This window comes from Bolinopsis microptera, chromosome 3 (assembly GCF_026151205.1).
Source record: "Bolinopsis microptera isolate Bmic1 chromosome 3, MBARI_Bmic_1.0, whole genome shotgun sequence".
Lineage (NCBI taxonomy): Eukaryota > Metazoa > Ctenophora > Tentaculata > Lobata > Bolinopsidae > Bolinopsis > Bolinopsis microptera.
The window spans coordinates 547,992-575,236 of NC_087074.1; the positions used below are offsets into that span (position 1 = coordinate 547,992).

Consider the following 27,245-nt stretch of genomic DNA (forward strand, 5'->3'; position numbering starts at 1 on the left):
TGAAGGTGGCGTGATTTCAAAACTGATTTTAATCATCTCAAAATCGTAAAGGTCAAATAAAGACATTCAAATAAAACTGTTTTTAACGATGTAATTTACGAGTCTCACATTAGAATCCTCCGGCCTGAACCCAGCTGAATAACTTGTCCAATAGCTCACTTAAGAATGTGATCATACCTAAAATAGTCTCATATAATAAGGGGTGGGACTGGAAACCTCCTCTGAAGCCTCAGTTTCCGTAGTCAGAGGTCCGGTGGTGACGAGCTCGGGAGTTGTGCTCGCTGGATCAGTCACTGGATCAGTCACCAGGTCATCAAGCAGGTCGTTAATTTCAACAGGTAAAATAGGGACCAGCTCTCCGGTACCATAGAACGTGGCCTCGTTTTCAAATACCTCCACATAGTAGTCTTCGTGAGCTTCCCCGTGTGGGTTTGTCGCTCTGCATCTGTACCTGTGGATAATAGTATATTAGGATGAGAAATATACTGCAGATTAGAGTATATGTATACATGGGGGTGTGTGCTGTTAAAATCTTTTTATCTTATAAACGAAGAGGGTGGCAGGTCAAAAGTGTGACTATGTAACCTAAAATTGTTATTTATTTTGTTTGGTTATGTCTCGTAGAATCTGTAGCCTAGCCTGTTTATGACAAACTTCTTAATTTTATCGCCCCATTCAGGAACTTTAAGTAGAATGAGTTTATAATTTTAACAGTTTACAGCGATTATTAAGAACGGTCTCCAGGCCGCTGTAAAAACTTCTTCCTTAATATAATATAACGCTCGAGACAACATTGAAGTTATGGCGAAGTTGGAAATATGATTAGGAAAGTTTGTCCCACTTTTCCAGTCTATTGTGTTCTTTAACACGATTTCTAAAGCACGCATGGAATTTAGAAATTGGAGCAAATCCAAATGTTTCTTAAACGCTGTCACCTTTACAGACACTTTGAAACTTTTGACACCCCTCTAATATAAAGTGCCAAGTTGTTACCTCCTAATAGAGTTGTTCTAATTGTCCTGAATGTGTTAGATGATAAGATATGCTAGATAGTAGATATGTATGAACTGCCATTCCACGGAACTGTCTATATTTTCCGCACGGTTGCTCTTTAATCAATTATCACGGCTAGGCGACCCATTACCATCTTAGTCTTACGTACTTAGGTCTTAGCCGTCTTTCAGTTTTACCCAATGTAAATCAGGAGAAAAAAGAAGTTTCTCTAGATTAGTGTTTAGCTGATTGTAACCAGAAGGAATCGATGATAGGGTGTTATAGTAACCAGGAACTAGTTACTGGGTGTCATAGTAACCAGGAACTAGTTACTGGGTGTCATAGTAACCAGGAACTAGTTACTGGGTGTCATAGTAACCAGGAACTAGTTACTGGGTGTCATAGTAACCAGGAACTAGTTACTGGGTGTCATAGTAACCAGGAACTAGGGAATTAACTATTTAATCTTCTTTCATATGATGCATTTTATTTTAGCTACACGCGATATTTAGTACAATGACTTCATGTCATTCTACTAAAATTGGCTTAATGCTTGATAGACATGTTCGATTTCATCTGCTTGCATAATGTGCATATTGCATATTATTATGTTGTCCTTTAAAAGTTTAAAGCACATATTACTATCTCGCTGCACAACACTGGAGCTGGGTAGCTACACATTCACTGTATTTAAGGTGTTATGTCAGCGACTCAACAGAATACCAGACAAGATTTTGGTTCCCAATTTGTTGAGACGCCACTCCCCCTGTAGTGTGCTGTATTACTTAGTGTGACTACACTTACTTGTAGTTTTAGAGGATATTATATACGTTGACTAGACAAGGTTTGGTGGTTACAAGTGGAACTTGTAACATTAACAATAGGCTTCATTCTCCTGGAAACAGAAGAATGTTCATTTTAACATGTTTGTGGCATAATAGCTGCTTTATGATTTTTCTACACCAAAAGTCAATTATGAGGTGGATTTGTAACCAAAATTGGTGAATTTAAAATTCTCCATAATTCACTTCCTTAGGTTTAGTCTTATCGACAACATAAAGAAGAAGACATGGTAATTTGATTTTCTGATAGCTTTTCATTGTCACGACGCACGAGGATTAGATAAATCCCGATCACCAGTCTCCGTGTATACTTTCGGTATAATGGTCTGTATCTTTTAATAATCATGCCGTATAATCCTCATGCGGGTCAAACACTATGAGTTCTCAAAAGGGACTGCCTCCAGTTTGGATTTTGGTTCAACTTAGTTTTTAAAAGTACACTAAATAGCATTAACTCGTCGTTCATATATTACGTAATCAGTTCTAAATGATTATTGATTATGCTGGTGTAACTGTAATAACACAATAGCTATGCTGATCACGGAGGGGTGAGGGGTGAGGGGTGAGGGGTGAGGGGTGAGGGGTTATTACACCGCAGGATTATTAAAAGATACTGACCATTATATCACGTTTACACGAAGTCTATCCAGAGCTTCAGTCTAGAAACTGTAGTGTAGTATGTAGTGTAGTATAGTACCGTACCTGATTTATTGCTATTGGCTACTAGTTGAGTACTAGTACTACTGGCATAAGTTAAAGTAACTTTAAGTACACAGTCACTAACTATTAATAATAGTAAACATAGTAGTATGTAGATTGTAGAAGTATGTAGTATGTAGTATGTAGTATGTAGTATTTAGTGTAGTATGTAGTATGTAGATTGTAGAAGTATGTAGTATGTAGTATGTAGTGTAGTATGTAGTATGTAGATTGTAGAAGTATGTAGTATGTAGTATTTAGTGTAGTATGTAGTATGTAGTATGTAGTGTGTAGTGTAGTATGTAGTATGTAGTACTAGTATTTAGTGTAGTATGTAGTATGTAGTATGCAGTTTGTAGTATGTAGTATTTAGTGTAGTATGTAGTATGTAGTATGTAGTATGTAGTATGTAGTATGTAGTATGTAGTTTGTAGTATGTAGTATGTAGTATTTAGTGTAGTATGTAGTGTAGTATGTAATATGTAGTGTAGTATGTAGTATGTAGTATGTAGTATGTAGTATGTAGTATGTAGTATGTAGTATGTAGTGTATTATTCAGTATGTAGTATGTAGTATGTAGTATGTAGTATGTAGTATGTAGTATGTAGTATGTAGTGTATTATTTAGTATGTAGTATGTAGTTTGTAGTTTGTAGTATGTAGTATGTAGTATTTAGTGTAGTATGTAGTGTAGTATTTAGTGTAGTATGTAATATGTAGTACGTAGTGTAGTATGTAGTATGTAGTATGTAGTATGTAGTATGTAGTATGTAGTATGTAGTGTATTATTTAGTATGTAGTATGTAGTATGTAGTATGTAGTATGTAGTATGTAGTATGTAGTATGTAGTATGTAGTATGTAGTTACAAATAAAATTAAAATTTTATATAACAGTTAAAAAATCAATAAAACCCACCAGCCACTATCCTCGACACTAGCTAGTTGAGTTAGGGTTACTTCTATCAAGGTGTCTTCAGCATTGTTACTGGTGATATCAAAATCCTGCGGCGGATGAGGAATTTAAAAAATCGTGCTAATTAGAAGAGTTATAACTGTCATGTAAAATGTAAATCGGAAATAGGATTTCATCTCATTCAATGAATCGAGTGTTAATCTATATCTTAATTTTGATTTTCCCGAAGTGATAAACTTTGTTAAGGAATTGCATGATTAATGCAGTGTAGCGGTGAAAAAGGTAGATCAAATTATTACAAACCAATTCAATGTCGTCTTCGTTGTCCACGCTGTTAAATGAATCCTCGCTGAGTTTTATTATCTTGGCAGTGGGAGGGGGGTAGGCTCTGACTATGCAGGACAGAATCATCGTGTCTCCTGAGAAAGAGGGGATCATGGTGTGTCTCCTGAGAAAGAGGGGATCATAGTGCCATCCCCGATCATGGTGCCACCCCCGACAAGATGAGGTAAATATAATTGTGACAAAATGCTTGAACAGGAATTTGCAGTACTAAGGGGCTATCTGCTTACGACGTCCGGCAAATAGGGAGGGGTGGTTTTGGAATTTTGGAAAAATCCGGACAGGGGGAGGGGGGGGGTTGGTTTCAGTAAATCCGGACGTCCGGAAATGTTGGCAGAATTAACGAAAAAGTCCCATTTATTTCAACTCTTTGAATTCTATTTCAACTCTATGAATTTTATTAATAATGAATTTGAGTTGATTTTATTTGTACTCTTAAAAGTAGCTGGATATCCGGACGTCCGGGGGAGGAGGGGGGGGGAGGGGTGGTTTTAAAAATTCGGACACACCCGGACAGGGGGAGGGGGTGGTCTGAAAATCTGCGATTTTGGCGGACGTTCAGTTTCCCATGATGTTGCTTTGAAGTTTAGTTAAAAGTCTTAGATATTAGAATGTAATTGTATACCCATCATTGTGGCAATATTGTACTGTTCATGATACATTCAACACTACAATTATATAACAAATAATTTGAGGAAGCGATGTAACAGAACCAATATTTAATGTCCCCACCCCCTCCCCCAAGTCCCCATTCATCGCAGCTCTCTAGTTTTACTGCATCTTAATGTTATTCAGTACGAACTACAAGTCGTTCGGCTGTCAATTCAATAAAATTAATTAAATTCAAATTTTATATCAGGTAACTTGTGCTGGTTACTCTAATATGATGCGAACTCTCATTGAATCATGAGCAAGACACATTTAAAGACAGGTCAACTAGAGGTTAAATACTGAAATTATTTCAGCCTAATTTGATCTTCTAATGTACCATTCACCACAATCCGTTACCTAGTGTCACTAGACAGGTACTAGTAGTGCCTACCTAGTGGCACTAGGCAGGTACTAGTATTGTAACACTGGTAACTAGTAGTGCCTACCTAGTGGCACTAGGCAGGTACTAGTATTGTAACCCTGGTAACTAGTAGCGCCTACCTAGTGGCACTAGGCAGGTACTAGTATTGTAACCCTGGTAACTAGTAGCGCCTACCTAGTGGCACTAGGCAGGTACTAGTATTGTAACACTGGTAACTAGTAGTGCCTACCTAGTGGCACTAGGCAGGTACTAGTATTGTAACCCTGGTAACTAGTAGCGCCTACCTAGTGGCACTAGGCAGGTACTAGTATTGTAACCCTGGTAACTAGTAGTCCCTACCTAGTGGCACTAGGCAGGTACTAGTATTGTAACCCTGGTAACTAGTAGTGCCTACCTAGTGGCACTAGGCAGGTACTAGTATTGTAACCCTGGTAACTAGTAGTCCCTACCTAGTGGCACTAGGCAGGTACTAGTATTGTAACCCTGGTAACTAGTAGTGCCTACCTAGTGGCACTAGGCAGGTACTAGTATTGTAACCCTGGTAACTAGTAGTCCCTACCTAGTGGCACTAGGCAGGTACTAGTATTGTAACCCTGGTAACTAGTAGTGCCTACCTAGTGGCACTAGGCAGGTACTAGTATTGTAACCCTGGTAACTAGTAGTGCCTACCTAGTGGCACTAGGCAGGTACTAGTATTGTAACCCTGGTAACTAGTAGTGCCTACCTAGTGGCACTAGGCAGGTACTAGTATTGTTACCCTGGTAACTAGTAGTGCCTACCTAGTGGCACTAGGCAGGTACTAGTATTGTTACCCTGGTAACTAGTAGTGCCTACCTAGTGGCACTAGGCAGGTACTAGTATTGTAACCCTGGTAACTAGTAGTGCCTACCTAGTGGCACTAGGCAGGTACTAGTATTGTAACCCTGGTAACTAGTAGTCCCTACCTAGTGGCACTAGGCAGGTACTAGTATTGTAACCTTGGTAACTAGTAGTGCCTACCTCTGACATGTGTCACGTGCTCAACACATGTTACTCATCAGGAAAGCATTTTAACCCTGTGATCATTCTATGTAAATGATGAAGTATTGTAACCATGGTAACTAGTGTAAATGATAAAGTATTGTAACCATGGTAACTAGTGTAAATGATAAAGTATTGTAACCATGGTAACTAGTGTAAATGATAAAGTATTGTAACCATGGTAACTAGTGTAAATGATAAAGTATTGTAACCATGGTAACTAGTGTAAATGATAAAGTATTGTAACCATGGTAACTAGTGTAAATGATAAAGTGATTAAGCACACTCGTAGAATCAGGCAGATATTATCTCGACTCGAGCACTACTGTCAAAACAAGCCGGGCTACAGTATCTACCAGTGCGCCTACTGGACGCCTCTACTTGTGTCGTAAGTCGGAGTTAACCCGATCAAAAGTTGGTTTAAGTTGTTTAGTAAACTATTTAGGGCACATACACTTCATTCCATAGTCTGATTGGCCTGATTCATTAACTATTGATATTGGATAACTATTGATATTGGATTTTGTTTGTTTGTTTGTTTGTTTTCAAGAGCTACTTGCCACTTAAGTCCAGCTCATTATATAACATTATATAATGTAGGACTTCTAGGCAGAGTGCTTGGTTGTGGGACACACTCGACTTTAAGAATAGTGAGAAACCACAAATCTCACTAGTGAGATATCAACAGAGTGTGAACCACTGCCTTGATATTGGATAACCCTGAACTTGAATTTACGGTGGATCAAATATGTGGGACATTAATTGAACAGATCCTTGCAATTTCAATGCAACCGGTGATAAAGAGAAACTAGATCCTGGTTAATCGACAGATCCCCCTGTAGTCTGTACAACAGAGGTCTCATTTTAATTGTGCAGGCACCTTCTTAGCCGGTAAACCATCAAACTGAGGTTAAACTTACAGTATCTTTCCATTTTATTGATAAAACTGGGATAATAATCTCACGTAAGTTTAAATCTATCATCTGGTGAATACCATGCTGTACTGTGAACAGATTAAGATACAGTCTATATCTAATCCTTATCTGTACCACGTGTCTTGGTACCAACACTCCACTCCTGTACCAACCCCTCTCCAGAATCCCTTGCAGTCTGTATCTCCACCGATACCGACCACACAAACACTGGTACACTGGCACTCGGACAGATTAGTAATTGACAGGTTTCCCCCACCCTAATTGCTATTATCAGATATAAATACTTCCTGATCTCATTTTCATTTATTTGTTTTATTTATCCGAATCTAGTTAAAAACTAAATCAATCGAAAGCTCACCCGAAATGAGGGAGACGGTGCCAGGTCCAGCTTCGACAATTACCGGAACCAAATCAAGCGGAATGTCAGCGGAGGAAATCCCCATCCACAAAATCACAAATACCAAAGGAAGCATGCCAAATATCACACTGTTTAAATGTAGATCAGTAGGAAGTTTTATCACGAATGAGAGGACACGCGAAACGACTAGCGACAGCGGAGAAATGAGAGCATTGGCTGGTGAGCTCACGCTATGGGGATATGTTAACACTGTAATAACGCAGCGCATTCTCCCAACTTGTTTATTTCTATTGTGAGTTTCACAGGGCACAGCAAATCGTTATTCGATTTTCAATGACCGAAGCAGTGCATATCACCATTCACCCTATAACTTCCTGTAAGCTTACTTTCGGAACTGTGTTTCCGGACATGGGACTAAGCAGAAAATGTGGTCACGTAAATCGGCCGGACAGGTCACGTGGTGTCTCGATCATCGGCTTGAGGCGGCGAGCTATTAGTATAAATTAGATGATCTCAGATCAAGATAACAGTGTCGTGGTTTAAATTGGCCTGGCTCAACCCACTAGTTTGTTGTACTTTATAATATTAATAAAGTGATAATTAAAAGTTAAGGGTGACAAGTGGCCTTTAATTCAATAATAAGGTCGCAAAGTTATTTTTATTAGTATTACTGTTAGTGTTAGTGAACTCGGGCGTTTCATCGTTGGAGTTTATTTGACCAATCAAATCCATTCTAACCGTGCACATTGTACGATGTAGACTACATTCGAAATTGGATGATCATGAGTTTCTGAAAATTTCTGTACTACATACTGCTAAAATAAAATTATATTAAGTGTTCCAAATATCTCAAGTTACATTATAATGCAGGTCCAAAGTTTCTGTATTATTAGGAATCCCGCCATTTCATTTTCAACGAGCGTCCTAAATCACTCATTTCATTTTCAACGAGCGTCCTAAATCACTCATTTCATTTTCAACGAGCGTCCTAAATCACTCATTTCATGATTCAAGGACCAACCAAACAATTTCCCCTTCATCAATAGCAAATAGAGCTGCTATAATTTCCGAAATAATTTTGTCAGATTAATGTCTGAAAAGCCCCTTTTAATAATACACTATTCAATACGTGCACCAGTAGCAGGGAGGCTGTACTACATGTTGAGTTCAGCTGTCAATATTTAAAATTAACGGGTGACAACTATACAAGTGGCATTTAATTCAATAATAAGCTCAAAGTTATTGCTATTTATAAATAATGTGCGGTTCATTGTGAGAGGACCCTATTCAATACACAATGTGTATTGGCATACAATTTTGGCCCGTAATACTAATATTGAAGCAACTCGCTGGATTTTTCAGTAATGGGCTACGAAAAATTAAATTAAATCAATATTTATTTAGACTTAGAGTTAGACCATGTAGTGACGTAGTCCCAGACTAATGGACCAACTTCGGCGGATTTTTATCATTTGTCATTGTTTTGCTACTAGTACTACAACTAGATGCCTTTAAAATTAAATCTTTTAGTTTTATCATCGAATATTACAGTTACACATTACACAATGACAAAAGTAATCGACGAAGTTTCCCACAGTGGACAGTGAGGTTTGAGCTTGGCGCTTATTACACTGACTACAGTGAGGTTTGAGTGGATATAAATAAAAATGATGATTATGCCCGGTGTGCGGTGGACTAATCATGAGCAGAGGGGCTTCTTGCGAAGATTAAAGCATTCCATTTCCAAAGGCATATGTGTCTGTGAATGTGATATGGCGTACATGAAATGCAATAATATTATTCTAGTATTCAGTATTGAAACACGCACTCATCAAGCAGAGAGAGAGGAATGTTTTAGAAGATATGTAAACAAGTGCTTGAAGTACTGACCTAACTTTTAAAAGCAAAGCTGCAATTCAAACACGTGCTGATTCTTCGTGTTGAAGGTAAAATAACAAAACTTGTTGGGAGAAGAACTACATAACTAGGTGCACTATTTAGTTCAGTGTTAAATGTATGACACTACAAGTACATAAGGGTCGTTCACATATTAATAATAAGTACATGGTTGATGGTATAGTACGCGCGGGCAAGTCCTGTATACGTATATAACAAGTATAGCCTATATACTAGGCGTAGTACAGTATATTACAGTATTACTGTATAAATATTAATACTGTACTTGATAGTGATACTGTTTGGCTTACTGGGCGGCGCTCAGCCTGAACATAATAGCCTGGGGTCCTCAGGTAATCTTTGGCAGATGCTGCCGGACGGCCGGACCATCAGATCACCCATCAAAGTGGAAATGAGCTTGCCCAATAAATATATTTGATTAAAGTGGTACAGAAATATTACAGTTTAGTGAATAGTGATTGTCCTTTTAAACGCTTGCCCCGGAAACCTGACTCCCAGAACCTCAATTGTGTCTATTGTGCCATCCACAGTTGACAGTGAACGCACTAGTGTACAATAATGTTGTCAAAACAATTAAATTTCAGTCCAGGGAAGCTCGTCTTTTAAAATGGAATAATCCCGAAAAGTCATTTTAGGGAGAACGCAGAACCTCTCTAAAATAAACAACCATTCTGAACAAATATTATCAATTTCTGAAACCAACAAATTGAGTTTTATACAAGTATGGACAATTTAAGTGTGGAGGGATTCTTGAAACATGTAAGTAGGTATTGCACCCCCTAATGTTGTGATACAATAGTTTTATAGTATTTATAGTAACAGAAGCTTTAAAAAACATATGTTAATTGTCTTCCGCTTTCAGTGAACATTTTAAAGTTAAACTCCAAGTCCCTAACTCCACGTATGATGGTCCTGTCTGTGGATGACATCTTTCCACTTCCTTGCAAAGATCTCTTCACCACACTCCGACCAGCTCACAACCAGTCTCTCCTCCAGAGAATAAGAGTCAGCATCCCCCGACAAGACCTGGTGTGTCCTGATCCTGACCCCTACCTCCTTCTCACATGTGTCGCTAAACTCCAGGGAGTGAAACACCACCACGTGCTCCTGGTGGATCTTAGCTACAGCTTCAGTCACCTCAGTGTCACACTCGTAACTCTCGTGGGATTTCTCGAAGTGTTTCAGGTTTATGGTGTGAGGCAGGGACTTCACCCCGGAATCCCCCCTGAACACAAACTTCACTCTGTCCCCAATGTTGGTAACTAGATAAGAGTTAGTGCCCGGAGTAGTGGAGCGGTACGGCATGCTCAAAAGGGGTCTCGGAACTGGAAATGTAACAGTGTTGTTACTCAGATAATCCAAACTCTCTGTCTGGTAGAGAAACATGCAGGCACTAGGTTTTATGTAGAGATGAGAGGGGACAAGAGAAGGCCACAGAAGTGGGAAGTTGTTTGGGGAGATGGAGAGGCAGAGCTTGTGACCAGGCAGGAAGCAATGTGATGTGAATCTCATGGGAAGTGAGAATGTCCTGCTATCTTCTTCACATTCGAGGGGTTGCAGATAGTTGAGATCAAACTGACATCTTGTGACTAAAGTGGCAAATCCGTCTGGGTGGATGTCACACACTTTAACGGAGAGGTAAACCCTTTTCCAACAAGAAGCAGACAGTTTTACTACAAAGTTTGGTGCTCCAATCATAACCAGAGATGTTTCTAATGGATCAGAAGAGAATGAGACCGACTTATCAATTGATGCGGTCTGGTCTCTTAGGGAGAACGCAGAACCTCTCTAAAATAAACAACCATTCTGAACAAATATTATCAATTTCTGAAACCAACAAATTGAGTTTTATACAAGTATGGACAATTTAAGTGTGGAGGGATTCTTGAAACATGTAAGTAGGTATTGCACCCCCTAATGTTGTGATACAATAGTTTGTAGTATTTATAGTAACAGAAGCTTTAAAAAACATATGTTAATTGTCTTCCGCTTTCAGTGAACATTTTAAAGTTAAACTCTGCAAGTCTCTAACTCCACGTATGATGGTCCTGTCTGTGGATGACATCTTTCCACTTCCTTGCAAAGATCTCTTCACCACACTCCGACCAGCTCACAACGAGTCTCTCCTCCAGAGAATAAGAGTCAGCATCCCCCGACAAGACCTGGTGTGTCCTGATCCTGACCCCTACCTCCTTCTCACATGTGTCGCTAAACTCCAGGGAGTGAAACACCACCACGTGCTCCTGGTGGATCTTAGCTACAGCTTCAGTCACCTCAGTGTCACACTCGTAACTCTCGTGGGATTTCTCGAAGTGTTTCAGGTTTATGGTGTGAGGCAGGGACTCCAGCCCGGAATCCCCCCTGAACACAAACTTCACTCTGTCCCCAATGTTGGTAACTAGATAAGAGTTAGTGCCCGGAGTAGTGGAGCGGTACGGCATGCTCAAAAGGGGTCTCGGAACTGGAAATGTAACAGTGTTGTTACTCAGATAATCCAAACTCTCTGTCTGGTAGAGAAACATGCAGGCACTAGGATTTATGTAGAGATCAGAAGGAACAAGAGAGGGCCACAGAAGTGGGAAGTTGTTTGGGGAGATAGAGAGGCAGATCTTGTGACCTGGCAGGAAGCAATGTGATGTGAATCTCATAGGAAGTGAGAATGTCCTGCTATCTTCTTCACATTCGAGGGGTTGCAGATAGTTGAGATCAAACTGACATCTTGTGACTAGAGTGGCAAATCCGTCTGGGTGGATGTCACATACTTTAACGGAGAGGTAAACCCTCTTCCAACAAGAAGCAGACAGTTTTACTACAAAGTTTGGTGCTCCAATCATAACCAGAGATGTTTCTAATGGATCAGAAGAGAATGATACCGACTTATCAATTGATGCGGTCTGGTCCCCAGAGAATCCCCAGTCGATCCGTAACCAGTGACCACTGTTAACACCTTGGAGAGGATGGTTCAACAGTTGAATTGGTTCACAACACGGTTCACTTGGTGGCTTATATGTTGTTATTTTGTTGATATTGTCAGTGGTAGTTGTGATGAAAAGGACCTCTACCATTTTATCATTGCTTGCAACGTGGGACTCGCCGGGAAGAAAACTTGTTAGAGTGAGATGCTTGCAAGTATCCGCTACCTTTGCCCCCCTCTCCTCCCAGTCGTCAAAAGCCACAAACCTGCCAACATCTCCAATTTCCCCGTCTTCGGAACACAATATGTCTGCTGGTTTAAAACTGTTTCGTACAAAGAGTTGCAGCCGTGGCCAAGAAGAACACTTATTTTCCTGCTCAATATGAACATCTTTGAGGTGATAACTAAACCAGTTGAGACACAAATCAAGAAACTCTATGCGTGGTCCCGTAGCTGACACGTCAGGCCAGTTGTGGACCCAGGGGCCGATAATTACTTTAGAGGAGCTGCTAAGCTTCCTTGCCATCCGCTCAATGGCCGTGGTATATCCATCCTCCAGGCCTCCAATAGCGAGGATAGGGATAGTGACCTTCTTGTAGTCCTCATCAATTGATCCTTGTTCCCAGAACTGTCCGGGTAGCTGGTTATTGGTCCAGGAAGACATTGGTGATTTAGAGCATTTCTCCAGCCTTTTTAACCACGTCTGGTACCATTCCAGTTTCGTGTTGAAAAGTCGAGGAGGGGGAGGAAGAGCGTTTATAGCAAACATAAAGCTGGACCAGGAAAGCAGCCCTGATCCGATAGGACAACCTCCCTCTTAATGTATATCATCAGTATAACGGTTATCAGTGGAGTACAGTGATATAGCTGTCTTCAACGGGCTACTCTCCGGCTCTAGGTACGCCATCTGAAGTCCGTTAAATCCACCCCAACTCTTACCATACATCCCCACCTTACTGTTACTCCAGGACTGGTGCCTGATGAACTGTAGCACTTCTGAACAGTCTCTCATCTCCTGAGGTAGATACTCTCCGTAGTAGCACCCTTCTGAAGCTCCAGTCCCCCTCATCTCCACTCTCATTACCACGAAGCCGTGGGAAGAAAACCAGGGGTGTCTGTTGTAGTCCCGAGCTGCTGTCAGTATATCCTTGTAGTAGGGCAGGTATTCCAGGATAACCGGGAACCTCTCCTCCTTATCGACTGTTTCTTTGTCATCGACAACAACAATGTCATCTTCAACTGTTTCTTCACCTCCTCCAAATGTAATCCTTACATCAGTGGAGTTAGAGTTAAAAGTGTTGAACTGCTCCGAGAATGAGTTGGAGGGACCGTGTCTGATGTCGGGGACCCAGACGCGGCATGACAGTGCCACACCATCCTTTAGAGGAATTGTGTAGTCACTCAGTTCGGTGACGTGATACTTTCCCAGACCGTACTTTTCTCTTTTTGACACCATCCTATAGTTTATTAGTTAGACAGGGTAAACGTTAGAGAACTGTGTTAATTAGTATTTAAACATATTCTTTTATACGACCTTGTTCCGGTTACAAGTTCGGATTAGACGCTCAACAAATGATATATTTGGGACTTCAAGTAGTGGATAGAGCAATGCACACAAAAAACCAACAATGCACAAAAAAAAACTCGGTCGAGAAGAACTCTATCATAAAAAAGAATTGAAGTGTGGAAATAACATGAAGGTAAAATCAAAGCAGTAGCATGTGCAGACTGCAGACACCATGACGGTATATTGCGAGAGCTAAGAGTAAGATCGTGAGAACATGGGCTACTTCGGGGACAAATAAAATTATAATTCCTAAAAATTTTCACTTCCTACTCCTAGTACGATGTTGAAGGACTTCGCCCCTTCGACGCGCCGCGCAAACTCTTGCTTCGCAGAGCAACGATCTGGAAGGGTTGACATCGTCAATCAACCTACGATGTAGTAAACAAATTATGCCCTGGATGACAAAATATAGCAATTAGAACTGTTGTCTAAACTCTTAATGACGTATTATTTCAAGAATATGGGATTTGAGACCATCCACTACCACCGTCCAAATACAATTAACCTACTAATTATGGATCTACCCAGCCTAGAAACCTGAAACCGTAATCGCGATCGAAATCATCCAATTAATTCCACACATTTCTGATAACCTTGCAAAACAGCGATTACCGGGGTGACATGACCGGTAATTTGGTAGAGACGAAAACTTTTCTAAAACCAAGATTTACTAATAACACCAGTTGAAGTGACCTGAAGTTCTTTGACCGATGTAGCAGTTATAATTTCCCCCATATCCACATAATTAAAAATGTCCTCCCAAACCCATTTTCAGACCCTTCTGTGGCCCGCTCGCTTCGCTCGCAGCGGCTAAGTTACTTTCCCAACAGGGGCGTGCGCAGGATTTTTAAAAGGGGCTCCGAGGCTACTGCGGCAGGGGCTCGGGGGCGCAGCCCCCGGAAAATTTTAACTGGATTATATGCTAAACCAATAGGAATAGGATGTCAATACAGAAGGTTCAAAACAGTTGATTAGACACTTGGTTATTAGTAATATTTTAAGGGGTGCAGTCTCCGGAAAATTTTTAACTGCATTATATGCTAAACCAATAGGATATCAATACAGAAGGTTCAAAACAGTTGATTAGACACTTGGTTATTAGTAATATTTTAAGGGGGCAGGGGGCGCAGCATCCGGAAAATTTTTAACTGGATTATATGATAGACCAATAGGATATCAATAGAGAAGGTTCAAAGTAGTTGATTAGACACTCGGTAATATTTTGGATTCAAAACATTGGACAAATTAAAATTAAAGATGGCACGAATTTTAAGTCATTTAAAGAGGAAAAATTTCCTCTCGATACCCAATGATTGAACTGCTCTTTGCGGACTGCAATTGTCAGTCGCTAACCAAGAAATTTCCTCTCAGATGCCAAAAATTTCCTCATTCTTCCCAAATTTCCTCCCAGATATCTGTTGGGTTTGCCAACTTTGTGGATATGGGTAATTTCCGGGTATCGAGTTTTACAGTGTTCTCACAGTCAAATGTTAAATGAGTCCACTTGTTTTTATTTAATATTTTAATTGAGAAAGGAATGTGGGCTTAGCTTTTCTCAGCAATTAAAACTACAACAATTAAAACTACACATGTAATAAACTTAAAGTCAGCAAACCTATAATATCAATAAATACGGATAGATAATAGATATACTTGTTACCCTTTTGTTGTACATAATATTAATATTGTAATAACTTAAATGTAATAAATTTCCACATTTTAGATATATAAAACGATAACAGAACACTTTTAATTCAAAACTTAAAAAAGATATCAAAACAATAACACAATATTTCGTAAGAACAGTAACATTCACAATCACTAAACTAACTTTAGCTATCTGTATTCTAATATGATGGGGGATAATTTCAAGACCAAAAACAAAGAAAACGTATCAATAATTGTACAATTTCCTATAAATATAATATTTAATTATTTTTCAGTAAAAACGTAGTAAAATATTCTAAATGATAAACTAATATAGTCGATTTTTCCTCATGTTAGTAAAACCTATTTTTGGTTGGGGTTGAAAAGCTTAGGAAGATTTTGCCAGCATTTCCAATAGTCATCATCTACTTTCTCACACGTCTTCAGTGCCCAGGTTGTTGACTTCAAACTCAGCGATGACTCGAACATGAAGGACTGGGGAGGGAAGGTGTGAGGGGGTGAAAAGTTGGTCACGTGAGTTAAACGCAAGCCAGGCCCCCAATTAACTAGCCGCAAAGCAATATTGGAGATTGCTTATTCATTCAACCATATTCAGCAAACGATTTAAGTAACTTGTTAGCAGCATATTATGGTTGAATGAATAAGCAATCTCCAATATTGCTTTGCAGCAGTAACTCTACTATTTTTATTGATATTGGAGGCCTGACTTGCTTTATTATTTTGGTTTTTATGAAAAATAAAATCTCTAACGGTGAGCGACAAGCCGTCTAAAAATATTTTAGTCTTCAAATTTCTCGTATTAAGCCGAAGGTTGGAGTTTTTGGATATGCTTAACAAGGCAGTTAATTGTTAACGAGGCAATATTTTTAAGTGGAGCTTGAAGCCCCACTTTTAACGTATTAACATTGTGACAACTAGTTAAATGCACTAGAGTCTAGTGGCACTAGACAGTGCATTTAACTAAAACTGTTTTGTGACAGGGATATCTATTAATATTACCGAAATTTAGTGAGTTAGGCAGTGAAGCAATTTCAAACTTCTAGTTTGAGGGTTTGATGTTTTTTGACGGGGGGGGGGGGGGGGGGGGGGGGGGGGGGGGGTACACTACACTCTGTATTTTAAAATACAGCTTGACCGGGGGGGGGGGGGGGGGTACACTTCACTCTGTATTTTAAAATACAGCTTGACGGGGGGGGGGGGGGGTACACTTCACTCTGTATTTTAAAATACAGCTTGACGGGGGGGGGGGGGGGGGGTACACTTCACTCTGTATTTTAAAATACAGCTTGACGGGGGGGGGGGGGGGGGGGGGGGTACACTTCACTCTGTATTTTAAAATACAGCTTGACGGGGGGGGGGTACACTTCACTCTGTATTTTAAAATACAGCTTGACGGGGGGGGGGGGGGGGTACACTTCACTCTGTATTTTAAAATACAGCTTGACGGGGGGGGGGGGGGGTACACTTCACTCTGTATTTTAAAATACAGCTTGACGGGGGGGGGGGGGGGTACACTTCACTCTGTATTTTAAAATACAGCTTGACGGGGGGGGGGGGGGTACACTTCACTCTGTATTTTAAAATACAGCTTGACGGGGGGGGGGGGGGTACACTTCACTCTGTATTTTAAAATACAGCTTGACGGGGGGGGGGGGGGTACACTTCACTCTGTATTTTAAAATACAGCTTGACGGGGGGGGGGGGGGGGGTACACTTCACTCTGTATTTTAAAATACAGCTTGACGGGGGGGGGGGGGGGGGGGGGGGTACACTTCACTCTGTATTTTAAAATACAGCTTGACGGGGGGGGGGTACACTTCACTCTGTATTTTAAAATACAGCTTGACGGGGGGGGGGGGGGGGGTACACTTCACTCTGTATTTTAAAATACAGCTTGACGGGGGGGGGGGGGGTACACTTCACTCTGTATTTTAAAATACAGCTTGACGGGGGGGGGGGGGGGTACACTTCACTCTGTATTTTAAAATACAGCTTGACGGGGGGGGGGGGGGGGGTACACTTCACTCTGTATTTTAAAATACAGCTTGACGGGGGGGGGGGGGTACACTTCACTCTGTATTTTAAAATACAGCTTGACGGGGGGGGGGGGGGGGGGGTACACTTCACTCTGTATTTTAAAATACAGCTTGACGGGGGGGGGTACACTTCACTCTGTATTTTAAAATACAGCTTGACGGGGGGGGGGGGGGGGGGGGGGGTACACTTCACTCTGTATTTCAAAATACAGCTTGACGGGGGGGGGGGGGGTACACTTCACTCTGTATTTTAAAATACAGCTTGACGGGGGGGGGGGGGGGGGGGGTACACTTCACTCTGTATTTTAAAATACAGCTTGACGGTTGTTACTTGGCCGTGTTGTGAGGGCTATAACAGTAATATCATTTGACGGGTGAGCACTTTACTACTACTAGTACTACACTTTACGGTATATACAGACCCATTATCTTTGAGCAATTAGCAAATTAGAAGCTGCAACCGGACCCTCACTTCACATACCCGCGCTCTCAGCTCTCACTACAGCTAATTAGTTTTGCGTTACAATTGAGCGGTACCTGGGTATTATCAGCGACCCGGACTGGGTTGAGTGCAGCATTGCTGGCCCCAGTGAAGCAGTTAGCGTCGGGACCGTGTGGGGTCATGATGCTGTGCAGGGAACCTCCTCCCGGCTGGAACTCTCCTTCTTTAGCCTCGTAGTTACCGTATATCAGACCCATAAACTCGCTCATACAGTTTCCTAGGGTGTTATTGGATTATATTTTACAGAAGCAAGGCAGTGGCGTAACGTTGCCTGTTGGCGCCCCCGCCGAAATAGCGCCCCCTCCCCTTTTGGTGCGCCTCCCTAAAACTGAAAAAAACTAGGTGATTTTAGAGGATACCCCGGTAAAATCTCTAAAAAAAGTGTGTATCTAGAGAAAAACGCGCAGTTTTGCTAGTACTTTAGATAAGTTTTCGAAATTGTCCCACATTAAAACGACGATTTGGCGCCCCCCACCCCCACCCCCCCCCCCCCCCCCAAGTTTTGACGCTGTGTTTTATGTGGCCCGCAAAAAATGATATGTTGATATTAACAAATCAGGACTGCTATATATACATATATAACTATAGGACTGCTCTATTACTAAATAATAAAACTTACTGTCCTGTAGTGTTATTGAAGAAGTTCTCTTGAAAGAATATACTCACTGTGGTAGTATGGAGGTCTGAAAGTGTGATCCTGCACAGCCCACCGAGGGGGGAATATTACAAAGTCACAGAGAGCAGTTCCTTCCAGCTGACCCGGACACGTCAGCACCGTGAAGATAGAGGGATCCTGCAAGGAGATTATCACGAAACTGGGGGGGGGGGGGGGGGGGGGACTACTTTAAGTGAAATATTAATGGGAGTAGTCTGGCATGAGCTTCAAGTTAAGGAATTACAGCTCTGTCATACTCAAACGGACTATCTTCCGTAGTGACGGCTCGCGGCCATCGCTGTAAGCCTAAAGTTGCAGGTAGTAGTCGCTGTAACCCTAAAGTTGCATGTAGTAGTCGCTGTAACCCTAAAGTTGCAGGTAGTCGCTGTAACCCTAAAGTTGCAGGTAGTCGCTGTAACCCTAAAGTTGCAGGTAGTCGCTGTAACCCTAAAGTTGCAGGTAGTCGCTGTAACCCTAAAGTTGCAGGTAGTCGCTGTAACCCTAAAGTTGCAGGTAGTCGCTGTAACCCTAAAATTGCAGGTAGTCGCTGTAACCCTAAAGTTGCAGGTAGTACAGACAACCACTAGACACTAACCGCGTGGTCGAATGCAGTTGCGTTGATAACCATAAAGTTCTTCAGGTTGTACTTGTAGGGAGCGTAGTTGCCATGCCAAGCCACCACATCAAACGGGGAATGGTCCTGGAATAGAACATGTCATGTGGGAACAAGCCACCACATCAAACGGGGAATGGTCCTGGAATAGAACATGTCATGTGGGAACAAGCCACCACATCAAACGGGGAATGGTCCTGGAATAGAACATGTCATGTGGGAACAAGCCACCACATCAAACGGGGAATGGTCCTGGAATAGAACATGTCATGTGGGAACAAGCCACCACATCAAACGGGGAATGGTCCTGGAATAGAACATGTCATGTGGGAACAAGCCACCACATCAAACGGGGAATGGTCCTGGAATAGAACATGTCATGTGGGAACAAGCCACCACATCAAACGGGGAATGGTCCTGGAATAGCACATGTCATGTGGGAACAAGCCACCACATCAAACGGGGAATGGTCCTGGAATAGAACATGTCATGTGGGAACAAGCCACCACATCAAACGGGGAATGGTCCTGGAATAGAACATGTCATGTGGGAACAAGCCACCACATCAAACGGGGAATGGTCCTGGAATAGAACATGTCATGTGGGAACAAGCCACCACATCAAACGGGGAATGGTCCTGGAATAGCACATGTCATGTGGGAACAAGCCACCACATTAAACGGGGAATGGTCCTGGAATAGAACATGTCATGTGGGAACAAGCCACCACATCAAACGGGGAATGGTCCTGGAATAGAACATGTCATGTGGGAACAAGCCACCACATCAAACGGGGAATGGTCCTGGAATAGAACATGTCATGTGGGAACAAGCCACCACATCAAACGGGGAATGGTCCTGGAATAGAACATGTCATGTGGGAACAAGCCACCACATCAAACGGGGAATGGTCCTGGAATAGAACATGTCATGTGGGAACAAGCCACCACATCAAACGGGGAATGGTCCTGGAATAGAACATGTCATGTGGGAACAAGCCACCACATCAAACGGGGAATGGTCCTGGAATAGAACATGTCATGTGGGAACAAGCCACCACATCAAACGGGGAATGGTCCTGGAATAGAACATGTCATGTGGGAACAAGCCACCACATCAAACGGGGAATGGTCCTGGAATAGAACATGTCATGTGGGAACAAGCCACCACATCAAACGGGGAATGGTCCTGGAATAGAACATGTCATGTGGGAACAAGCCACCACATCAAACGGGGAATGGTCCTGGAATAGAACATGTCATGTGGGAACAAGCCACCACATCAAACGGGGAATGGTCCTGGAATAGAACATGTCATGTGGGAACAAGCCACCACATCAAACGGGGAATGGTCCTGGAATAGAACATGTCATGTGGGAACAAGCCACCACATCAAACGGGGAATGGTCCTGGAATAGAACATGTCATGTGGGAACAAGCCACCACATCAAACGGGGAATGGTCCTGGAATAGAACATGTCATGTGGGAACAAGCCACCACATCAAACGGGGAATGGTCCTGGAATAGAACATGTCATGTGGGAACAAGCCACCACATCAAACGGGGAATGGTCCTGGAATAGAACATGTCATGTGGGAACAAGCCACCACATCAAACGGGGAATGGTCCTGGAATAGAACATGTCATGTGGGAACAAGCCACCACATCAAACGGGGAATGGTCCTGGAATAGAACATGTCATGTGGGAACAAGCCACCACATCAAACGGGGAATGGTCCTGGAATAGAACATGTCATGTGGGAACAAGCCACCACATCAAACGGGGAATGGTCCTGGAATAGAACATGTCATGTGGGAACAAGCCACCACATCAAACGGGGAATGGTCCTGGAATAGAACATGTCATGTGGGAACAAGCCACCACATCAAACGGGGAATGGTCCTGGAATAGAACATGTCATGTGGGAACAAGCCACCACATCAAACGGGGAATGGTCCTGGAATAGAACATGTCATGTGGGAACAAGCCACCACATCAAACGGGGAATGGTCCTGGAATAGAACATGTCATGTGGGAACAAGCCACCACATCAAACGGGGAATGGTCCTGGAATAGAACATGTCATGTGGGAACAAGCCACCACATCAAACGGGGAATGGTCCTGGAATAGAACATGTCATGTGGGAACAAGCCACCACATCAAACGGGGAATGGTCCTGGAATAGAACATGTCATGTGGGAACAAGCCACCACATCAAACGGGGAATGGTCCTGGAATAGAACATGTCATGTGGGAACAAGCCACCACATCAAACGGGGAATGGTCCTGGAATAGAACATGTCATGTGGGAACAAGCCACCACATCAAACGGGGAATGGTCCTGGAATAGAACATGTCATGTGGGAACAAGCCACCACATCAAACGGGGAATGGTCCTGGAATAGAACATGTCATGTGGGAACAAGCCACCACATCAAACGGGGAATGGTCCTGGAATAGAACATGTCATGTGGGAACAAGCCACCACATCAAACGGGGAATGGTCCTGGAATAGAACATGTCATGTGGGAACAAGCCACCACATCAAACGGGGAATGGTCCTGGAATAGAACATGTCATGTGGGAACAAGCCACCACATCAAACGGGGAATGGTCCTGGAATAGAACATGTCATGTGGGAACAAGCCACCACATCAAACGGGGAATGGTCCTGGAATAGAACATGTCATGTGGGAACAAGCCACCACATCAAACGGGGAATGGTCCTGGAATAGAACATGTCATGTGGGAACAAGCCACCACATCAAACGGGGAATGGTCCTGGAATAGAACATGTCATGTGGGAACAAGCCACCACATCAAACGGGGAATGGTCCTGGAATAGAACATGTCATGTGGGAACAAGCCACCACATCAAACGGGGAATGGTCCTGGAATAGAACATGTCATGTGGGAACAAGCCACCACATCAAACGGGGAATGGTCCTGGAATAGAACATGTCATGTGGGAACAAGCCACCACATCAAACGGGGAATGGTCCTGGAATAGAACATGTCATGTGGGAACAAGCCACCACATCAAACGGGGAATGGTCCTGGAATAGAACATGTCATGTGGGAACAAGCCACCACATCAAACGGGGAATGGTCCTGGAATAGAACATGTCATGTGGGAACAAGCCACCACATCAAACGGGGAATGGTCCTGGAATAGAACATGTCATGTGGGAACAAGCCACCACATCAAACGGGGAATGGTCCTGGAATAGAACATGTCATGTGGGAACAAGCCACCACATCAAACGGGGAATGGTCCTGGAATAGAACATGTCATGTGGGAACAAGCCACCACATCAAACGGGGAGTGGTCCTGGAATAGAACATGTCATGTGGGAACAAGCCACCACGTCAAACGGGGAATGGTCCTGGAATAGAACATGTCATGTGGGAACAAGCCACCACATCAAACGGGGAATGGTCCTGGAATAGAACATGTCATGTGGGAACAAGCCACCACATCAAACGGGGAATGGTCCTGGAATAGAACATGTCATGTGGGAACAAGCCACCACATCAAACGGGGAATGGTCCTGGAATAGAACATGTCATGTGGGAACAAGCCACCACATCAAACGGGGAATGGTCCTGGAATAGAACATGTCATGTGGGAACTGGAAGGTTCAAGAAGTTTGGGGAAAATACGGGAAAATATTTGACAAAGTTTGACAATGACAACACTGACTTATACTTATATAGGGATTTTTGAAATACCAGTGCAGTATTCTGTCCACCCTGTCAAACAGCTGCGGATTTAAACTGTTGAACACATCATTGGAGCATTCTGATTGGGACATTCTGATTGGGGCATTCTGATTGGGGCATTTTGAATTGTGTCGTGACGGTGTTGTGTTTAAGAGAAAAGTATCAACCTGGGTTAGCTTCGCTAGAGTATTATTGTGCATGTAACCCCACTATATTTGCAGCATGATCGGGGATTAGACCGGATGTTATATTGGGATTATTTGTGCAGATCATTTCTATCAGTTCAACGGCAATCAGACTATAATTTGTTTGGGATCAGATACAATAAGTATCCAGTAAGGGGGGGGGGGGGGGGGGGGGGGGGGTACTCTGGGGTATCCAGTAAGGGGGGGGGGTACTCTGGGGTATCCAGTAAGTTACACCTTAAGTTATACCATTTAGGCTTGTGAAGGATCTCTAGGAGGGCCTTGTTGGTGGTTTATCATATTATGTTTAATGTGTTTTAGTGTGTAATATTTGATTTTATTGAAACACGGGTACTAACTCTGCTAAACTGAAAAAAAAATTCTGAAACTTAGGTGAATAAGTGTACAACGTGCTAAACCGAAGTTCAGACTGACCAGTGAAAATGGGCGAGCGTACCAAGTGTCATTTTAATTAGAAGTTTTAGTCAGTGATTTATTATTGAAGCTTGTAATTACAATAACTAATGCTTTTATAAATACTTTAATTAATTGTTTGTTCCGTTATTCTTTTTCCTTCCTCTTTTCCTTGTCATCCCCTTTAGTTTTAAGATTCTTGCTATAAATGGCTACAGCTAACACTATTAATGCTAAGTACCAAACAACAAGTGGGAGGTGGATCGTTGGTATACCATTAAATCGATTTAACACCGCAATTCCAGTCGCAAGCCTGGGACCACTACTAGCATAGTCACAACATCTACAAAGCTGCCATATAGCCTGACTGACAATTTTCTCGACTGACTGACAATGTTTCTTCTTTTCCCCATTTAGAATACAAAGATTAGTACATTTTAGCTTATGATTAATATTCTATTTTTACCTATAGTTTACCTAGATATATCAATGAATCTTTCTATGATTCCTATATGATGTAATAAAGTTTTGTTGCCTTACTTTTTAGAACGGCTCTGACACTTGTGTCATAATCCATATGGATTATGGGCGGTATAAAAGCACATTATTTCATTTCCATTTCATCTTTCTTTTTGTAATTTCCGAACTTGTTCTTTAATCTTTATTTGTCGAAATCATTCATTTCAAAATTCTATTTCATCACATCTTCATATTTATAACAATTACAAATTAACAATACTGCACTCATCATATTATCGGCCATCACGTGACATTGGTCTCGATATTAAGTTTTTTAATCAGCGATCTTCCTAAAAGATATCTGCATGCTTCTATACATGCACCACACCCAAGGTACAAGTTACCCATTACATTTTATATTTGCAACCATCTTCTTTACTCTAGCGGGTGTAACACGATGTAAGTGAAGTGAGGTTGAACTGATCGAGTAGACTATAGATCGGCCACGAGAGGCTGAACTTTAATTTAGAGTTTAAATTTCCAGATTTTAGAGTATTTCTATTCAACTCAAATTGTAATTTCGAGCTTCCCTTCTTCGTAGGGAGCTGTGCTTACCCCACCAGTAAGTGGAATATAAAAGTTAAACTGTTTTTGCGCATTTGTTGGTGAAGCGTTTTGTCTCATTTATGAAGCCTATAAATATTTCCTGTCGCACTGAGGTAAATTGAGAATCCTCCTAGTTGAACAGATCACTTTAGGCACCAACCCCCCAACAACCATTAAATTATTAATCGTCTTCTCTTCCATGAGACAGTCCCCACTGTGAAGGGATGCATTAGTACCTAGCGTGCCAGATGATTTTGTGGTGTTATAAAATTGTCACAACCCCTCGCAACAATCGTGTCATACGAAATAAATCAGGTACAATATTGAGTTGCTCCATTAAAGTAATAAGTATACAGGCAAGTGTAGTATACAGGTATACTACACTATACCTGTACCTCCAATAAGTATACAGTTATACCTGTACCTCCAATAAGTATACAGTTATACCTGTACCTCCAATAAGTATACAGGTATACCTGTACCTCCAATAAGTATACAGGTATACCTGTACCTCCAATAAGTATACAGTTATACCTGTACCTCCAATATGTATACAGTTATACCTGTACCTCCAATAAGTATACAGTTATACCTGTACCTCCAATAAGTATACAGTTATACCTGTACCTCCAATAAGTATACAGTTATACCTGTACCTCCAATAAGTATACAGTTATACCTGTACCTCCAATATGTATACAGGTATACCTGTACCTCCAATAAGTATACAGGTATACCTGTACCTCCAATAAGTATACAGTTATACCTGTACCTCCAATAAGTATACAGTTATACCTGTACCTCCAATAAGTATACAGGTATACCTGTACCTCCAATAAGTATACAGGTATACCTGTACCTCCAATAAGTATACAGGTATACCTGTACCTCCAATAAGTATACCTGTTTGGCAGAGAATAGTTTTCCCTGGAACTTGGCAACAACAACGTGTTCCGTTTCCACATCCTCGTAGTGACTGACTGGAGTTAGGAAGTCACGTGGATTCGCCAAACCATTAGCTCCTGGAACGTTTTATTTCTTGGTTTCTTTTTAGAAAAGAATATTTTTAGAAAAGAAATGTTTTATAAGGTGTACAATAACTTATGTTATGAGTTAAGACTTACTGAATATATTACTTACTGAATATATAAGGAAACGGCTTAACTATAAAGATGAATTGTTTGATATTTAACACATGATTCAATAGGCTGAATGATCAAAAATGGGCGAAAACTTACCAATAGGACCAAGGTTAGGCAGAATGAAGTGATTTCCCCAAACCTCCAACATGTAGCCCCTACTTACCAATAGGACCAAGGTTAGGCAGGATGAAGTGATTTCCCCAAACCTCCAACATGTAGCCCCTACTTACCAATAGGACCAAGGTTAGGCAGGATGAAGTGATTTCCCCAAACCTCCAACATGTAGCCCCTACTTACCAATAGGACCAAGGTTAGGCAGGATGAAGTGATTTCCCCAAACCTCCAACATGTAGCCCCTACTTACCAATAGGACCAAGGTTAGGCAGAATGAAGTGATTTCCCTAAACCTCCAACATGTAGCCCCTACTTACCAATAGGACCAAGGTTAGGCAGGATGAAGTGATTTCCCCAAACCTCCAACATGTAGCCCCTACTAGCTCCAGTAACATCAACTTTAAAGCGGATTCCTTGCTGCAAACAATTGTGTTATTGAAGAGTTGAGCTAAGGTGTTGGGGGCGGTGTTCGGGGGGGAGGGGGGGTGTTTGCAGTGCAGTGTGAGGGTGTTTGCAGTTCAGTGTGAGGGTGTTTGCAGTGCAGTGTGGGGGTGTTTGCAGTTCAGTGTGAGGGTGTTTGCAGTGCAGTGTGAGGGTGTTTGCAGTGCAGTGTGAGGGTGTTTGCAGTGCAGTGTGAGGGTGTTTGCAGTGCAGTGTGAGGGTGTTTGCAGTGCAGTGTGAGGGTGTTTGCAGTGCAGTTTAACTATCTGCAGTGAGGGGAGATCTTTTACTGTAAGCTTATTTTCTAAATTACCCCTAAATTGGCAAAACAAAATCTTGCTGGATTTATCATTTCACATTGCTAGATTTCAATCCTGCAAGAAAATTTCCAGGAATATTTCCGAGAGGATACAATATATATGCATCCCTTTTTCGAACCACACTTATTTCGCAAGAGCTACTGCCCTAATATGGACTTAAAATCGCATTATTCGAATCGCTCATGAAACAGTGATCTCTATTGCTTCTTTTAAAAAACTGTTTGCCATTAATATACATCTGCCAACACAATTTTGACATGATGCAGCTTTCGGCCATCCTGCCATAAACTTTAAAGTTTTATTTTTTTTACAGGCATGGTTCACACCCGGAGTCCAAGACCCCCTCAAACGTTCGGTCACGGGCCACAGTTTGTTGGTCAACTGCTATCTCGAAATCAAGATGAAAGATTCAGCTAAGCCCTGTTCTTTCCCTCTATATTGTAAATTGTGCATTTGTACTAGGCGGCGCTCTGCCTGTCATTGCCCTATATTCACTCATTAGTGTTCATGAAGACTAAGACTGGGGTCCCCAGGTAAGCGAATTTCACTTCCAATACCGCGTATCTTTCACTTCCATACAACGTATCATAGTAAGGTAGTGTTACCATAGTAACGCATCATTTATTGTCTAGTCACCATTGATATGAGCAATTTGGTTGAATTTGATCAGCAAGAGTGCAATTGGTTCAACAAAAATGTGGTTGATCATTTTGTGCCCTAATGAGATTGCTTTCAGAGGATATCGTCAGTGATTGGTCATTTCATCTGTCAGAATATAAGATAAAGGAAGTCTACTCTCTACTCTACTACGACTATGATTGAATGATGACATAA

The 27,245-nt window shown here is 41.8% G+C and overlaps 3 protein-coding genes across 3 annotated transcripts in view; all 3 read right to left on the reverse strand.

Moving 5' to 3' along the window:
* Positions 1-75: 75 nt before the first annotated feature.
* Positions 76-7,358, reverse strand: LOC134813025 (titin homolog). Its single transcript, XM_063820690.1, has 4 exons — positions 7,135-7,358; positions 3,750-3,865; positions 3,450-3,535; positions 76-451 (listed from the first exon to the last, which is right to left on the reverse strand). The coding sequence occupies exons 1-4, from the start codon at positions 7,247-7,249 to the stop codon at positions 178-180; spliced, it is 591 nt and encodes a 196-aa protein (XP_063676760.1). The 5' UTR covers positions 7,250-7,358; the 3' UTR covers positions 76-177.
* Positions 7,359-11,078: 3,720 nt separating this feature from the next.
* On the reverse strand, positions 11,079-13,140 carry LOC134812410 (uncharacterized). Its single transcript, XM_063819813.1, is given in 1 exon segment — positions 11,079-13,140. A coding segment is annotated over 1 exon segment (1,968 nt). The 5' UTR covers positions 13,047-13,140.
* Positions 13,141-15,124: 1,984 nt separating this feature from the next.
* The window catches only part of LOC134813018 (homogentisate 1,2-dioxygenase-like), a 49,832-nt gene continuing 37,711 nt past the window's right edge, over positions 15,125-27,245 (reverse strand). Inside the window, exons 8-13 of the mRNA XM_063820683.1 lie at positions 25,968-26,067; positions 25,298-25,416; positions 18,989-19,093; positions 18,405-18,531; positions 17,774-17,955; positions 15,125-15,674 (exon numbers count right to left, since the gene is read on the reverse strand). Coding sequence (XP_063676753.1) covers positions 15,543-15,674; positions 17,774-17,955; positions 18,405-18,531; positions 18,989-19,093; positions 25,298-25,416; positions 25,968-26,067 — 765 coding nt within the window. The 3' untranslated portion in view covers positions 15,125-15,542. The remainder of the gene's footprint in view (positions 15,675-17,773; positions 17,956-18,404; positions 18,532-18,988; positions 19,094-25,297; positions 25,417-25,967; positions 26,068-27,245) is intronic.